At 40.4% G+C, this 18,410-nt stretch overlaps 1 protein-coding gene across 1 annotated transcript; it reads left to right on the forward strand.

The window, feature by feature from the left end:
* Window positions 1-13,035: 13,035 nt before the first annotated feature.
* LOC311631157 (interleukin-36 beta-like) lies at window positions 13,036-15,705 on the forward strand (the record flags this gene model as incomplete). The annotated part of the gene is made up of 3 exons (XM_084900973.1): window positions 13,036-13,102; window positions 14,576-14,709; window positions 15,475-15,705. 3 exons carry the CDS (start codon window positions 13,036-13,038, stop codon window positions 15,703-15,705), a joined length of 432 nt encoding a protein of 143 aa, XP_084757099.1.
* Window positions 15,706-18,410: the final 2,705 nt, after the last annotated feature.

Here is an 18,410-nt window from a genome sequence, read left to right on the forward strand (position 1 = left end):
GTGGTTCCTCAGACATTTAACCCACGTAGTCTTTCCTTCATGTTTCTGCTTGTCCCCAAGATGTGAAGAAAGGTGTTGGGCTACAAACACAGTGCTGACTTCCAGGGCCCACAGGCATTGTCCCAACCTCCTCCCCCTCTGCTGAGATCTGCCTCCAGCCTCTGAGTGACCATATTGGTGTCAGAGATTATGTTTCTTCTTGGAGACCGCATGACATTCCCTGAGCTTTCATCTTTCAAGGTTCCCACAAAATTGTAGAACTGCGTCTCTTCTGCCTTTCCATTGTCAGTAATTTCCCTAGAGTTGTGGACACAGAGGAGCGTGGAAGGGGCTCTATTAATAAGTACACCGGAGTGATGGGCACTGACTTGGATGCTCTTGGACCAACTGGGGTATATGGCCTCCTGGATAAGTCTCTCCTCACACCTGGCATTGCCAAGGTGGGCCCAAGTTCTCTCCAGTTGGAAACAAAGCAGCTAGTCTCCCCTACTTGCTTGAGAGGTTCTTTCAGGGTACTTCAGCCCTGACATGGGGTGGAAGAGCATCTCTAGTCCCTTACCACAATTCCCTTTTTATCTTCCCAGTTTTCCTATTTTTCATGGGAATACTTCATTCAGTCCTTTGTATGTTCAACAAATATTTAAAAATTCTAATAATGGACCAGACATCATTACTCACACAAAGCACATAGTTAATAAGATAGATAAGTGCCCTAGCCGGATAAATTTGGCATGTAGTTGATAAGATCATATCTCATACATGCATTTTAAATTGCATCTCTCTGATGATTAGTGATGCTGAACATCTTTTCAGGTGTCTATTGGCCATCTGTATGTTCTCTTTAGAGAAGTGTCTATTCAGATCCTTTGCCCGTTTTTTTCAATTGTGTTGTTTGTCTTCTTGGTGTTGAGTTGTATACGTTTTTATATTTTTTGGAAATGAATCCCTTATCAGATGTATCATATTTGCCCATGCAGTGGGGTTATTTTTTATTTTGTTGATGGTTTCTTCTGCTGTACAAAAGTTTATATCACCTTATTCCTATCAGAACAGTTATCATCAACAAATCAACAAACAAGTGTGGCACGTGTGGAAGGCAACTGGTAGATGTTTCTCACATTGATGTTTCTCTCTTAAAAAAACACCATTTTGTTAATGGAACTATCTTTTGACCCAGTGATCCCACTTCTGGGGATATATATGAAACACAAAACACTAATTCAAAGGAATATATGCACCGCTATGTTCATTACAGCATTATTTATAGTAGCCAAGATCTGGAAACAGTCGAAGTGCCCATCAGTAGATGAGTGGGTAAAAAAGCTGTGATACATTTACATCTTAGAATACTACTCTGCCATAAAAATGAAGGAAGTCTTATCATTTGTGACAGCATGGATGCACCTGGAAATTATTACTCTAAGTGAAATAAGCCAGTAAAAAAAAAAAAGGCAAATATCATATAATCTCACTTATATGTGGAATTTAATCAACAAAATAATCTATCAAATAAAATAGAAATAGAAGCATAGATATACAGAACAGACTGATAACTGTCATAGGGGAGGGACTTGGTGAAAAAAGGTAAAGGGTTTAAGCAAGAAATAAATATAGAGGTATGACACATAGATATAGACAATAGTATGGTGATAGTGCAGCTGGAACAGGGAGTCAAAGGGGCAGGGGCAAGGGTAAAGGCAGGGGCAGGGACAGGGGCAGAGGTTGGTCATGCAGAGGGCTTCAGTTACTACTCTGGTTGTGATGAAACCATTTGAGAGTTCTGACAGAGGAGTAATAGGACCACACTATATCTTTGACCCTGATCTTGGAGGGTAGATATTTCACTCCGTGGGTGAGAACAGAGGCAGAGAGACCAGGGAGGGGCTATGGTGGTACTCTGGGGGAGAGAGTTAACAGTGGATTTCAGAGAACAGAACTGAAGCCAGTGGTTGTGAGTTTACATGGAGGCAAATTTTGGCAGAGAAAGAGTAGGATTTTTAAAAACATTTTGGGCTGATTGACAATATTGGGCTTCAAGGGTAATGATTCCTTTCTATGCCATTGCTGAGGCCGAGTCTGGTCCCCAGTCAAAGCTGGGAAAGCACAGGCCTCCCAAGTCCCTCTGGCCCACGAATCCCCTGCATTGGACATAGTGCATGTTTTCGTACCCACCATGGGCCACAGACTGGTGTCTCAGCTGCTGGAAAGATCACTCAGTGGTTAAGAACAGAGACATCAGGCTTATAACTTGGCCATGTGATTCTTTTGGGTAAGTTTTGTCATCTCTCAGGATCTCTGTTTTTTGCATCTATATTATAAAAGGCCAGTTGCCATAACACCCTAACAACCAAACGACTGGTCACCGGGAGGTGCATTGATGAATTTGAGGCGTGGCAGGTTTTGAAGCACAGCAGGTTTCTGGGTCCTGCTGGCTTGGCGGGTTTCTGGGATTTCACACACTGGGCGTCGAGTAAGAAATAAAGATTAATGGCCCCTCAAGGGTTGTTGTGAGGATTAAATGATTAATCGGGTACTTCTCTTATTCTCTTAGCTTATCAACATGGAATAAAGCTCTGGATATCGGTTGTATAAAACTCCTGAAAGATGTGAATGAGGTGTGGCTCACTCAGTGACATGAGTCACACCTCTGTCCCCAAGTCAGTCCCAAGGAATTTTCAAATGCAAAGCATTGGCCTCATCTGTGTTTCTTTACCATTGTTTTCTGGCCTCTAATGTGCTTTGGTCTCTCTTGGACCCCAGAATGGCCACACCTGTGTTGCCTCCAGTCACCCAGTGACACTCACGGGACTTCTGTGCTAGACCAGCCTTCTTGACAACGTGGGCACACCCAGACCAGGAAATGACCCAGCCCTTAAATACTCATTAGAAGGCAGGGAGTCCTAAGGAGCCCTTGTATGTGGTGGAGCCAAAGGTTGTATTGGCCAAGGGACAAGAGCAACTCTTTGAACAAAGGTAAGTGACATTGTGGGCAGCTCTCTCAGGCCCCTGTGTCTAGCCTCAAGGAGCCTCTGGGGATCAGGGGCCCAGGGTCGAAGGCTCAGGGCATCAGAGGAGCTGGGCTGCTTCCACGAGTACGAGTGGCTGCCTGCCTACTCCTCCTCTAAGGATAACTGTAGAATCAGGCACTGAGGGTGCTGAGGCAGGGAGGGTGGTGAACAACTGCTTCTCACTGTGGGGAGTTCCTCCTGCTGCCCTGACCGGAAGCCCAGAGACAGGAGTCCTATGACCTGGAGCCTGTGGATGTCCATGGCAGGGTCCTTATAGATGCCTGTTTGGATGGGAAACAGGGGGAAATGGGGGCAGAGAGAGGCTTGCTGCCAGTTACTTAGGATGCTCAAACTTAAAGTCAGGAGAAGTGGTGATTTACCAGCTGTGGAGGGCTAAACAGAGATGAACACACCCTCTCTAAACCCAGAAACTCATTCTAGAAGGTGTCTGGGGGTATTTTGAAACCTCCTTGCAACCCCAAGGAGGTTTGACAGTGATGGGGGGAGAGTACCCCAAGGCCATCACTGTCTGGAGAGCCAGGATCATCCAGTCCCGACAGAAATGGGAGCTTCCACTTGGGGTTGTCTGGCCTGGGAACATGCTCTTCCCATCCTCAGTCTCACATGTGCAGCTGGAACAGGATTTCAAAGCAGCTTCCTCCAAACAATTTTTTACATACATTTCCAGGGGGAGGGCAGGGAAATGAATAATGTGTTTTTCTTCCCTCCTTCCTTCACAGGCCAGATGATGACAACCTCCTCGCCACCATCTGATCTGCCTTATCTTCTTCACGGAAAACCTAAAGTCAGCATGTTCACCCCAGGAAGTAAGTGTCAAATTACAAAACAGCATGGTGGTCTCCATTGGACCTCACCAAGGACAACAGGGCACCAGGTCCTTTCATTTGCTCAGCTACAGATGTATTTCCTGGAATACTCACATCATGAAAGCTGCACTTGAAAATCTCAGAGCATTTAATTCTTGTCTTATGTGTGTGTTTAGAATTGTTTACTTAGTTTGATAAAGAGGGCAAAGAAAAAAACAAACAGTATACTGATGACCAATTTATATTTTTATATATATATATATATATATATATATATATATATATATATATATATATATATATATATATTTCTGATTGACAGTCTCTCAATACTAAATATATATATATATATAGTATTGAGAGACTGTCAATCAGAAAAGGACAAGTTACTGATAACCCTTGAAAATCTTTGGGGACCATGATTTCAGAAACTTTGATTCACAAAACAGCCCCTTGCTTTCTCTCCCTCTCTCTCTCTCTCTCTCTCTCTCTCTCTCTCTCTCTTTTATGAGACACTGATTAGACTTTTATTCATAAAAGACATTATAGCCATGCTAACATTATTTTTATTTTTGTTTTTGTTTTTGTTTTGTAGCTCCTGCTAATCCTCATTTGAGTAAGTATATTTTTACTTTAAAAATTACATTGTATTCTATACTTAAGAAAAATAGAAAATGCATAAATATATTGTATGAATACTATTTAGGAACTGTTCTTATTTGGTTTAAAATAGGCTAAGAATCAATAAAACCAGCATTAAATGTAAATTTTAAGTTCCAAGGATATGGATACAATGACAAATTATTTAATATTAATATTGATTTTAATATTTTTTTCTAAATGTGAAGTCATTTACTTCAACTTGCTTAATATTTGTTATTTGTGTAACTGTAGAATTAATTTTTTTCTATTGTGGCATTACATATCATTTTTATTGTTGTTATTTTTTCTCATTTTTTAAGGTATAAAAATGAGAAAAAAAATAACAACAATAAAAATGATATGTAATGCCGCAATAGAAATCCCCACTTACCAATCCCCACCCCCACCCCCACTCCCATAGATGCCCTCCCTCCCCAGAGTTTTTCGTCCATTGGTTATGCTTATGTGCATGCATACAAGTTCTTCGGTTGATCTCTTATCTTCCCCATATCTCCCTCCCCTCCCCGCTGTAATTTGACAGTCTGTTTGTTTCTTTTTTCTTCTTCTTCTTTTTTAAAAATCTATTTTATTGATTTTTTACAGAGAGGAAGGGAGAGGGATAGAGAGCTAGAAACATCGATGAGAGAGAAACATCGATCAGCTGCCTCCTGCACAGTTCCCACTGGGGATGTGCCTGCAACCAAGGTACATGCCCTTGACCAGAATCGAACCCGGGACCTTCCAGTCTGCAGGCCGACGCTCTATCCACTGAGCCAAACCGGTTCTGGCTGTTTGTTTCTTTACTGTCTCTGTATCTATCTTTTTGTTCATTATGTTCCTTATTATCCATAAATGAGTGAGATCATGTGGTGTTTTTCTTTCATTGACTGGCTTATTTCACTTAGCATAATGTTCTCCAATTCCATCCAGGTCACTGCGAATGATAAGAATTCCTTCTTTTTTATGGCAGCATAGTATTCCATTGTCTAGATATACCATAGTTTTTTGATCCAATCATCTGCTGATGGGCACCTAGGCTGTTTCAAAATCCTAGCTATTGTAGATTGTGCTGCTATGAACATAGAGGTGCATATATCCTTTTTGATTGGTGTTTCTAGTTTCTTAGGCTGTATTCCTAGGAGTGGGATTACTGGGTCAAATGGGAGTTCCATTTTCATTTTTTTGAGGAAACTCCATACTGTTCTCCACAGTGGTCGCACCAGTCTGCATTCCCACCAGCAGTGCACGAGGGTTCCTTTTTCTCCGCATCCTCAGCAGCACTTGTCGTTTGCTGATTTGTTGATGATAGCCATTCTGACAGGTGTGAGATGGTACTGCATTGTCGTTTTAATTTGCATCTCTCGGATAATTAGTGACTTTGAGCATGCTTTCATGTGCCTCTTGGTCTTCCTCTGTCTTCTTTTGAAAAGATTCTATATTTAGGTCCATTGCCCATTTTTTTAATTGGCTCATTTATCTTCCTTTTATTAAGTTGTATAAGCTGCCTGTAGATGTTGGAGATTGAACCTTTATCAGTGATAACATTTGCAAATATGTTCTCCCATACAGTGGGCTTTCTTGTTGTTTTGTTGATGGTTTCTTTTGCTGTAAAAAAAAGCTTTTTATTTTGATGTAGTCCCATTTGTTTATTTTCTCTTTAGCTTCCATTGCTCTAGGGGCAGTATCAGTGAAGAAGTTCTTTCGGCATATGTCTGAGATTTTGCTGCCTGTGGATGGCTCTAGTATTTTTATGGTTTCCCATCTTATGTTTAAGCCCTGTATCCATTTTGAGTTTATTTTTGTGTATGGTGTAAGTTAATGATCTAATTTCATTCTTTTGCATGTATCTGTCCAATTTTCCCAACACCATTTATTGAAGAGACTGTCTTGACTCCATTGTATGTTCATGCCTCCTTTGCCAAATATTAATTGAGCATAGTGATTTGGGTTGACATCTGGATTCTTAATTCTATTCCACTGATCTATATGTCTGTTCTTGTGCTAGTACCAAGCTGTTTTGAGAACAGTGGCTTTGTAATACAGCTTGAAATCTGGTATTAAGATCCCTCCTACTGTACTCTTCTTTCTCAGGATTGCTGTGGCTATTCAGGGTCTTTTATTGTTCCAGATGAATTTTTGGAGAGTTCTTTCTAGGTCAGTGAAATATGCCATTGGTATTTTAATGGGGAGTGCATTGAACTTATAAATTGCTTTGGGAAGTATGGACATTTTAATGATGTTGATTCTACCAATCCATGAACATGGTATGTTCTTCCATCTGTTTACATCTTCCTCTATCTCTTTTTTCAGTATCGTGTAGTTTTCCACGTATAGGTCTTTTACCTCCTTAGTTAAGTTTATTCCTAGGTATCTTACTTTTTTTGGTGCGATGGTAAATGGGATTGCTTTTTTAGTCTCTGTTTTTATACACCACTGGTGTATAAAAATGCCATAGATTTCTTGGCATTAATTTTGTATTCTGCTACATTGCCAAATTCATTTATTAAGTCTATTAGTTTTTTGATGGAGTCTTTTTGTTTTTATGTACAATATCACGTCATCTGCAAATAAGGATAACTTTACTTCTTCTTTTCCAATTTGGATGCCTTTTATTTCCTCTTCTTGTCTAATTTCAATGGCTAGTACTTCCAGTACTATGTCAAACAGGAGTGGTTAGAGTGGGCATCCCTGTCTTGTTCCTGTTCTTAGAGGGAATGGTTTTAGTTTTTGCCCATTGAGTATGATGTTGGCTGTGGGTTTATCATATATAGCTTTTATTATGTTGAGGTAAGATCCTTGTACTCCCACCTTGTTGAGAGTTTTTATCAGGAAAGGGTGTTAGATTTTATCAAATGCTTTTTCTGCATCGATTTCTATGACTATATGATTTTTATCTTTCAATTTGTTTATGTGATGTATCACGTTTATTGATTGGTGGATATTGTACCATCCTTGCATTCCCGGAGAAATCCTACTTGGTCATGGTGTATGATTTTTCTGATGTTCTGCTGGAGCCGATTTGCTAGAATTTTGTTTAGGATTTTGGCATCTATGTTCATGAGAGATATTGGCCTGTAATTCTCTTTCAATGTGTTGTCTTTATCTGGTTTTGGTATTAGGGTGATGCTGGCTTCATAGAAGGAGTTTGGAAGTGTTCTTTCCTCTTGAATTTTTTGGAATAGTTTGAGGAGGATAGGTTTTAGTTCTTCCTTGAATGTTTGGTAAAACTCTCCTGTGAAGTCATCTGGCCCTGGACTTTTGTTTGCTGGAAACTTTTTGATGACTGTTTCAATTTCTTCCAAAGTCACTGGTATATTGTGATTTTTAGATTCTTCCTGATAGAGTTTTGGAAGGTTGCATTTTTCTATGAATATATTCATTTCCTCCAAATTGTCCAGTTTGTTGGAATAGAGTTGTTCGTAGTATTTTGTAACAATCCTTTGTATTTCGGCGAGGTCTGTTGTTATTTTACCTCTTTCATTTCTGATTTTGTTTATTTGGGTCCTCTCTCTTTGTTTCTAGGCTAGCCTGGCTAGAGGTTCATCAATCTTGTTTATCCTTTCAAAGAAACAGCTCTTGGTTTTGTTGATCTTTTGTATTGTTTCTTTGGTCTCTATGTCATTTATCTCAGCTCTATTTTTATTATTTCCTTCCTTCTGCTTACACTGGGGTTTTCTTGTTGCTCTTTTTCTAACTCTTTGAGTTGTATAGTTAGATAATTTGTTACTATTTTTTCTTGTTTTTGCAATAGGCTTGTAGAGATATGAACTTCCATCTCAAAACTGCTTTTGCTGTGTGCCATATATTTTGGATTGTTGTGTTTTCATTGTCATTTGTTGCCAGGATGTTTTTAATTTCTTCCTTGATTTCTCTGGTAACCCAGTCCTTGTTTAATAACATGCTGTTTAGTCTCCATGTATTTGATTTCTTTGGATTATTTTTATTGTAGTTGATTTTCAGTTTTATGCCACTATGATATGAGAAGATGCTTGATATGATGTCTCTCTTCTTGAATTTGAAGAGACTTTGCCTATGTACCAACATGTGGTCAATCTTTGAAAATGACCCATGTGCACTTGAGAAGAATGTATATTCTGTGGCTTTGGGGTGAAATGTTCTGAAGATGTCGATTAATTCCATCTGGTCTAGTGTGTCATTTAGGATTGATGTTTCTTTGCTGATTTTTTGCTTAGATGATTTGTCCAAAGGTGATAGTTGGGTATTAAAATCTCCTACTATGATTGTATTGCTATTAATATCTCCCTTAATGTCCTCCAGCAGTTTTTTGTTTGTTTGTTTGTTTTTGTTTTTTAATGTATTTGGGTGCTCCTGTATTGGGTGCATATATGTTTACCAGGGTTATTTTTTCTTGTTGGATTGCTCCCTTTAGTATTATAAAGTGGCCTTCATTATCTCTTATTATGTCCTTCACTTTGAAATCTAATTTGTCACATATAAGTATTGCTACCCCAGGTTTTTTTATTTTTTGTTTTGTTTTTTTTTGTTTTGTTTTGTTTTTCATTTCTATTTGCCTGGTAAACCTTTTTCCATCCCTTCACCCTCAGTCTGTGTGCATCTTTTTTTCTGAAATGGGTTTCTTGTAGACAGCAGATATATGGGTCTTGTTTTCTTATCCAATCAATTACCCTATGTCTTTTGATTGGGACATTTAATCCATTTACATTTAAAGTTATTATGGATAGGTATTTATTTGTCACCATTTTTATTCTAAACCCCTGTGCTCCTTCTTCACTTCTTATTTCTTTATTTTTACAGCAGACACTTTAGCATTTCTTGCATTGCTGGTTTGGTGGTGATAAATTCCCCTAGTCTGTTTTTGTTTGTGAAGCTCCTGATTTCACCTTCAATTTTGATTGATAGCCTTGCGGGGTATAGTATTCTTGGATTCAGATCCTTCCTTTGCATGATTTTGTATATTTCATCCCATTCCCTTCTGGCCTGATGAGTTTCTGTGGAGAAATCAGTTGCTAGTCTGATGGGGGTTCCTTTATATGTAACTTTCTGTCTCTCTCTGGCTGCTTTTAAGACTCTTACTTTGTCGTTGGTGTTTGCCAATTTAATTATAATGTGCTTTGGTGTTGGTCTTTTGGGATTCATTTTGCTTGGGACTCTGCAAGCTTCTTGAATTTGTGAGGGTTTTTTCTTCTCTATGTCAGGAAAGTTTTCTGTCATTATTTTTTCAAACATTTTTTCTATGCCTTCCTCAGTTTCCTTTCCTTCTGGAACCCCTATTATTCTAATATTGTTTTGTTTTGTATTGTCCCAAAGTTCCCTTAGGCACTCCTCCTGCTTTTTAATTTTTTCACCCCCAGAAGCTGCTCTAATTGGGTATTTTTTTCCCCATCTTGTCTTCTAGCTCACTGATGCGGTCCTCTGCTTCTTCTAGTCTATTCTTGATGCTTTCTATTGAGTTCTTTACAGTAGCGATGCCATTTTTCATTTCTCCTTGGTTCTTCTTCATTTCCTCTTGGTTCTTACTCATATTGTCAAATTTTCTTTCATTCTTTTTAGCCATTGTATGATCATCACTCTGAATTCTTGTTCTGGTAGGTTGCTTGCCTCTGACTCATTTACTTCTGGTGATGCCTGCTTTTCTTTCATATGTGTGCTGTTTCTTTGTCTCTCCCCATGATCTCTCTTTTCAGGATGTCTGATTATGTGGTTCTCTCTCTCCTGTGTTGATTTAAAGGCACAAAATACAACACAACCAGGTACAACACACAAGGCACTGAACAGAAATGTGTTTGTGATATTAATAACCTCCAATAAAGGTGACCATTAGAGAAAGGTAAATTATGCGGTAGGGAAGATAGAAGAGGAAAAAAAAGTGACAAAATGAAATTGAGAGAAGGAGAAAAAAAAGAGAGAGAGAAACTAGAATATTAAGAGAGAAACGAGGAACTAACTATATATATGGGAAGGAAACTCTAATAGAACAACCCTTAATCACAGCAAATGTTAGGAACAAGTATCTGGATATTAATACAACTTACAACACCAACTAATATCAAGCAAGGGAAGGTAAAGCAGAAGTAAAAACTAAAACACAGCTAACAAAAACATACAATCAAACAAAAAGAATAAGCAAAGCAATCTCACAAAAAAGCATAAAACTTCGATATAGTTAACATTCAACATACAAGTACAAAAGGATAGAGAGAAAGATTTTTTTTGTTTTTGTATTGTTTTGTTTTGTTTTTAAGACAGCGAAAAGAGAGGTGTTTATGGGCTTGGAGCAAAGGGTTGGAAATTAGATATACACAAGTAGGGTGAAATTTTAGCAGGGGCAAACAGAAAGAATAGGGAAAATCTAGAGCAGGAAAGGGTTAAGATAATCAGGACACCAAAGGGGAAAGATTAGGAAGAGAGAGATGGCATAAAGGTAGGGTTGAGATAGAATAAAGCATTGGTGAAGGAAAGGTAAAAATAGACTGTCAAACACTAATCCCAAAGTAAAATAAAGAGCAAATAATATAACACTTAAAAAAATAATAATAATAAACAAAAGTAAATAAGATAAAAAAGGTAAAATAGTAGTAATAATGCTGATTACAAATAAAAATATATTAATTAAAAAGGTAAAATCAAGTGGGGAAAAAAAGAAAAAATAGTTTCTTGAGTAATGTTGCAAATAATGAAAATAAAAACAAAAATTAAAAAATTAAAAAATAAACATAAAAAATTAAATAAAATGTGTAGTAGTAAAGGTCATTCACTTCCTCTATCGTTCTGTTTGGAATGCCTGTTTCCCAGTCTGGACAGTATTGCAGTTCCCTGCTTTTCACTGCTCCTCAGTGTTGTAATCCGGTCCTGATTTTTAAGCAGGCCTTGCTTTGATTTTTTATTACACTAGGGTCAATTTGTGATTTAGCCTCTGGGTGACAGTGTTTCTGAGTTGACTTCCAGGGCTCTAAAGTAGGGGTGTCGAACTCAATCAGAGAAGGGGCCCAAATCTAAAATCCAGCCTAAATCGCGGGCCGAATGGTTTACTGAACAGTCATAAACTGACAATGTCATAAACTGACAGCGGAGTGCAGTGATGACAGCGTGGTGCGGGCCACATTGCAAGGCCTGGCGGGCTGGATTTGGCCCGCGGGCCTTGTGTTTGACACATGTGCTCTAAAGCCTCTCTAGCTTTTTTTTTTTTTTTTTTTTTTCCCCCACTCTATGACACTTCACTGATCTGCGGAAGTTGATGGGCATGTCTGAGCTGACTGCACTGCACTGAAGCTCGCTGGCTATCCCTCCACATCAAATCAAAATGCGTTGATATCTTTAGATATCCTCCCTATTTGGAGCCCCATCCACAATCATGGATGACACCAGCCCAACAGCCCGGGGCTTCTCCTTGTAAACACTGCCCCAGTCCTCCAGCTTCCGCGGCACGGCAGGCTTCTGTCTTCACATGGACTCACCCTATCCCCGAAAAATCTGACCTTTTTGCCATGCGGTGGAGCGCTCTTTGGAGTCCAAGTGTTTGAGCTGCCTGGGACTGGCATTCTGGGGCTCACAGATGCTCAGCTGTCACTGCAGCTGTTGTTATTCAGGCCTCTGACAAGATCCACTTTTCCTTTAAAGATGGTGAGATTTCCCTGTCCAAGCCCGCAGGTAGCTCTGGGAGGGGACCCAGCCCCGCTGTGGGTGCTTCCCTGTCAGGGGCACCCTGATCAGCAGTCTCTCACCTTCTCCTGGAGTTCGCCTGTCTCTTAGCTTGCTAACAAACACTCCCAGTGTGACCCTCAGCTGCTCTCTCTTTCTGCTTCGGAACCTGTCCATCTATTCTTCCGCCATTTTGTGTCTCTCTCCCTTTCTCTTTATAGCCACTCTTTCTCAGAACAGTAAATCTACCCTAGAAATTCATAAGCAAGTACAGTCACCCCCAGCCCCCACCCCCAGACCCCTATCTGAGGGAGATATGTTTTGATATCCTCAGCAGATACCTGAACCCGCAGATAGTACCAAACTCCATATATATTATATTATTTTCTATATATAATATGCCTTTTCACTGAATGGAAGCACCTTATGGCTATTCTTTGACACATCTAAATTGCCAACATAACTACTCTTATGCTTTGAGGTATTGTTAAGTAAAATAAGAGTGACTGGAACACAAGCACTATGATACCACAAGAGTAGATCTGATAACTCAGATAGTTACCAAGTGACTCCTGTGTGGGCTTATATACAGTGAGGACATGCTGGACAAAGGGACAATTCACATCCCAGGTGGGATGGAGTGGGTGATGTGAGCTCCCATCACAACTTTAGAACAATATGCATTTTAAAACTTATGAATTATTTATTTCTGCAATTTTCCTTTTAATATTGTCAGACCACAGTTGAGTGTGGGTAATTGAAATCTAGGGAAGTAAAACAGTGAGTAGGAAGGGGGTGGGTGAGGAAACCACTGTATTACAGGATGCAGCCCAAGTCCTGAAAGTTGATAGTAACCTCATGTGTGCTTTGTACTTTCCCCCCATCACCTGGAAGAGCTAAAACAGCCAGAAACCTATAGTATTCGTGATCGTCTACAGATGGTGTGGGTGCTGGAGGGAAAGTCTTTAATCGCAGTGCCTTCTGACGACCCCAATGTCAAACCTGGTGAGTGACAATGTTTGCCTCTTATAGGGATACCAGCTCCACTGGGGATGGGGCTGCCCTTGTGTGAGCTCAGCTATGGTCTCTCCTACTGGGCACCAGCTCAGTGTCCACAGGAGGGCAAGAAAGGACAGGTAGTTCCCTTCTGCAAAAGAAACCCCTCACCTAGAAATGAGGAGTGAGGGATGGGAGGTTCTCCTTACCCAAAGAAAATGTCTTCAACAAGATGGGGTTGTCCATTCATTCAGCAGCCAATCTTTTCCTTGGAGCTTCTCTCCTTTAAATTTCATCCATTGCTACCTATGTCCTCAGATTGAATTCCTTCACCTTCCACCACCAAACTGCACATTCTTCTAACTGGGTGCCCTCTCTTCTGGTAATAGGAAAATATTTCTTCCTCCTGTCATAGGTCAATCATGCCTCAATGAAGCCGTGGGAAGAAGTCAGTGCAACTTAGCTCTTTCCTTCCCCCTGGGATTCAGTGTTTGATCCCATCCCTCTGTTCCCTGCATATCCCACCTTTGTCTATCTATTTATTGGGTCTTTTCAGTTACTGACAAACATGCTCTAACATAATATTTCTAAGCTTAATACTAAAAAGCTCTTCTTGATGCCAACATTTCATTCATACCATTGATCTGTTTTCCTCTATACAATGCACCATGCTATATGCCAACCACAGCCAAATTCCATAGAAGCGTTGACAATACAACCTGTCCCCATTTTTCCTTCTGCTCATGTGTACATGATGTGAAAGAAGCCTGAGCAGGCATCTAAGGCCAGTGTGATGAGCCCATTGTGCCTTATGAATCTCTCGCTCATGCCAACCATCATCTAAGTCTAGGAAGACACAAGATATATAGAAGGAGCTCAACCCTAGCCTTTTTAGCTCAGTGGATAGAGAGTCAGTCCACTGACTGAAGGATCCTAGGTTTGATTCAGGTCAAGGGCATGTACTTCAATTGCAGGCTCGATCTCCGGCCTTGGTCAGGGCATGTGTGGGAGGCACCCAATCCATGTGTCTCTCTCACATCGATGATTCTCTCTCTGTGTCTCTCCTCCCTCTCACCCTCTCTAAAAATCAATTGGAAGATACCTTTGGGTGAGGATTAACAAAAATAGGTGCTCCTTCCAGCTGAGGGAGCTCCCCTTAAAGAACATTCTTGGAAATCCCACACTACACTTCCACTGGAACTCATGGGCTACAACTTAAGGTCTGGTCAAAGTTAGCAGAAGTGTGGTGGGGAATTTTATTTTTATTTTGGGGAAACTGGGCTCTGATAGGAAGGAAGGAAAAAGGAAATGGGTTTCTACTACCCATCTATGATGGAGCAGTTCTATCCCCTGGCTAATTGGGGGAGCCTTCTGGGAAGACCTGGCTGGTCAGCACCAGGCTGGGAAGAGCAACTGCGTCTTGGCAGGACTGGCCTTTCTGCCTCCTGGAGCTGATGCCTGTTTCCATGTCTCTATTTCCAGTGACTATTTTCTCAGTGCCATGCAGAGACCTGAACATCTCTAATGAAAAAGGTAATCCGATATACCTGGGAGTCCAGGAAGATCTCTGTCTGTTCTGTGCAGAAATTAATGGCCAGCCTACCTTGCAGCTTAAGGTGAGTGATTGTGCAGCTAATGGGAAAAATACTGTGACTTTTCATTTAATTTAGTATATTTCTGTGTAAAAATAACATTTTATCAACCCTGGATTATTTATACATTGTAGGGAAACCTGACTTAGTCTCCAAGCCAATACTTGATCCCTTTGGAATGGGTGTAACACTGTCAGAGCATCCTCTGAATGCCAGAAAGGACACCACAAAGGTTTTTCAGGAAGGCCAGGGCGGCAGCTTCTCCATTCCTTGAACTCTTTAAATGCCTCCTAGAAACCCTCTAAGATGTTGGGGCACTCCCATGTGAGATCAGGCCACCACACACAGAGGAGGGAAGGGCAGATTGTGTCTGCAATCTGCAGATTTCATGTCTGTGGTCCCTGCACTGAAAGCAGCATTTATGGTCATGAAGCTCATTCTTCTGCTGTGACAGACACTGCAATGTGAGCACCCACTGGAGACTGGGAATCTCGCGAGGCTGGTCTGAACCTGTAGATGGGTGCCTAGCAGGAGCACCTACGACACAATGATCCCCACTCTGTTCTGGGAAAGATGGTGTTGTCTCAAAGAATCGGAAGTACCTAGTACTGTGGGATCTCAGGGGGAGTCAAGCTTTTGGGAACTGAAGTGTTGCCTGTGTTTGCACCTGGCACCCTCCTCTCATCAGCCCATGCTCCTCCCTGTGGGGAAAGCAGTCTCTCCTGAAGCTGAATTAATTGAGCTCCCTCCTCCCAGTAAAATCTCTGATAGGCCTCTTTCTGTTCCTAGGAGCAAAACTTAATGAAACTGTACGAGGAAAAGGAGGCGAAGAAGTCCTTTCTCTTTCTGCACAGCCCAGAGGGCTCCACCACCACCTCCTCCTTCGAGTCCGTCGCCTATCCGGGCTGGTTCATAGCCACTTCCTCTCAGGCTAGACAGCCAGTCACCCTCACAAAGGAAAGGGGAAAAACTTACAACACCAACTTCTATTTCAGATCTTTGCAGCCTGGGCTGTGGTAGGCTGATTCCGGGACAGAGAATCTCTAGGTCCACCTCACACCTGTCAGAATGGCTATCATCAACAAATGAACAAACAACAAGTGCTGGAGAGGATGAGGAAAAAAAGGAACCCTCCTTCACTGCTGGTGGGAATGCAGACTGGTGTAGCCACTATGGAAAACAGTATGGCATTTCCTCAAAAAATTAAAAATGGAACTGCCATTTGACCCAATAATACCACTTCTAGGACTATATCCCAAGAATACAGAAACACCAATCAGAAAGATATATGTACCCCTATGTTCATAGCAGCACAATTTACAATAGCTAAGATTTGGAAACAGCCTAAATGTCCATCAGCAGATGAGTGGATTAAAAAACTGGAACATCTACACAATGAATACTACTGCTATAAAAAAGAAGGGATTTTTACCATTTGCAATAGCATGGATGGACCTGGAGAGCATTATGCTAAGTGAAATCAGCCAGTCAGTGAAAGAAAAATACCACATGATCTCACTTATTTATGGATAACAAAGAACATTATAAACTGATGAACAAAAATAGATACAGAGGCAGAGAAGCATTGAACAAACTGTCAAACTACAGTTGGAAATCTGGGGAGGATGGTGGAGGTTAAGAGATCAACCGAAAGACTTGTATGCATGCATATAAGCATAACCAATGGACACAAAACACTGGAGGGGGGGAGGCATGTGCCAGTGGGTAGGGGAGGCTGGGAAAAAATACATATCTATTACTATTTATAATACTTTTAACAATAAAATGATTTTTTTAAAAATTCAAGAATAAATGCATTAAAAGTAAAAAGGAAAAAAAAAGAAAAAAAAAGAAAAAGAAAAAAAAAAAGGAAAGACCACTGAGCATTGATGTCCATCCACAGTTCACCTCATGCTCAGCACCCAAAGCCACCTCCTCTAGATATTCACTGGCACACATGACTCCCAATAGATTGTTGTTCCAGTATTAAAGCTGAGAGTCACTTTTTATTCTTTCCTGATCTTGTATTATTATCCATTTTGTTGTCAAGTCCACTTGCTGTAAATCAAGATCTACAGCAATTAATATGAATTTGAGAAGACTGTCAGAAGGATGACCTGGGCTCCTTTGATATTCACAGGGTGAATTTCCATTTTATGACCTACTGCTGACTCAATGGCCTAATGCAAATTCCCCAACCTGATAATCTTACTGTTTACTAAACAATCACCTTTGATATGTCTGTTTGCATTCCTAAAAGGCAATTGTGTATTCTGGTATATAAAAGCAGAACAGAGACTCAGTGGCACTTGACTACTACAGTTTTTTCTGGTTTCTCTCCATAATTTCAAAATTATTATTTCTTGTGTTTTAATTTGCATATCAGCTCTTTCTTCAAGACCGAACTGGCCATGGCTTTTCACATCCAGTTAAGTCAACATCCCAAATGCTTCTTGTACACAACCCTCTCCTGTTCCTCCTGTCAACCCATGGCTTAGAGATGTGAATTGCAAACATTTTTGTTCATATCACTCTTTCAATACAAATACTATTTATTAATTTTATACATGTTCATTATAAATATTGGAAATTTACTCCCAAAGAGAAATATAAAGAATAAGAAAAATATGAAATAAACATTTTACATGTTCATACTCATGGTGAATTCTTAATACCATTAGTTAATAATTTGACACATAGTATATACTTTGGTTAAAGATGAATTGTTAACATATGAATACAAATGAATAATATGAATGCAAATCAATCCATGTTTCAAAGAATCACATATCAGTTTGAATTATTTTTCAGGCAACTTCTCAAAACTTCTTGTTTTTACTTTCTAAAGTGGCTGGTAGTAGGTCAGCTATGACATTTTCTTGTTATTTTTTGGAATTATAGTAGAACCTTCAATCAATTGTTTCTTTATTGGGATGTTTTTAAGCCCATTGTCCATTTTGTGAGGGTGACTTTAGTTAAAGCCTGTAATGAAATCTACAAACTCACCTCACCAATCACATATAAACTTCAATTTACTATAATATCCTGGACATGAATGTGAGTGCAATGGGCTCTCCTCTCAGGAGACCCTGTCTTTCTTTGCACAAGACAAGTGTGATCATCAGTGTGAGATTTTCCCTCCTCCCAACTGGTGGGCGAAGTTATGACATTACTGGCATCTATCACAGAGACATCCCCAAGACATTGAACCACCAAATCAGCACCTGCCAAAGTGCCCCGAAGCCACCCCTTCCTGTTTCCACCCTGGGTCCAACCCTCTTCTGTTCCTCCCCTTAAAAAGATCCCCAGACCAGCCACGTGTTGCCTTCCCTCCATGTCCATCTGGAGGCATCCCGGCTGGGTCCTTTCTCCCCTCCCAACTCCTTCAATTCTGATTTCTCTACTTCTGTAATGAGTCCCACTCATTACCGGGGAATAAACTTTACTTTAAAATGTCTTGGTGGTCAGTTTTCTGCACCTCAAACCTTACAATCAGGTTTTGCAATGGGTACCAATTGCTAACTAAGTTTGATTTTCTCAGCCAGGCATAATCTGTTCCAAGACCTGTCCTTCTGGCATTACCTCCTGTTGCTTCACTGCCCAGGATTGTTGGTGATAACCCTTGAACCCCACCTTACACCCTGCTAGCCTGCCTTTTCCCCAGTCACTGCTGCACTTTGAGAAGTCATCTCTGTTGTTCCAGCCTGCTCAGGGGTGCCTAGGAC

This window comes from Pipistrellus hanaki (assembly GCF_964339955.1).
Source record: "Pipistrellus hanaki genome assembly, chromosome: 12".
Taxonomy (NCBI): domain Eukaryota; kingdom Metazoa; phylum Chordata; class Mammalia; order Chiroptera; family Vespertilionidae; genus Pipistrellus; species Pipistrellus hanaki.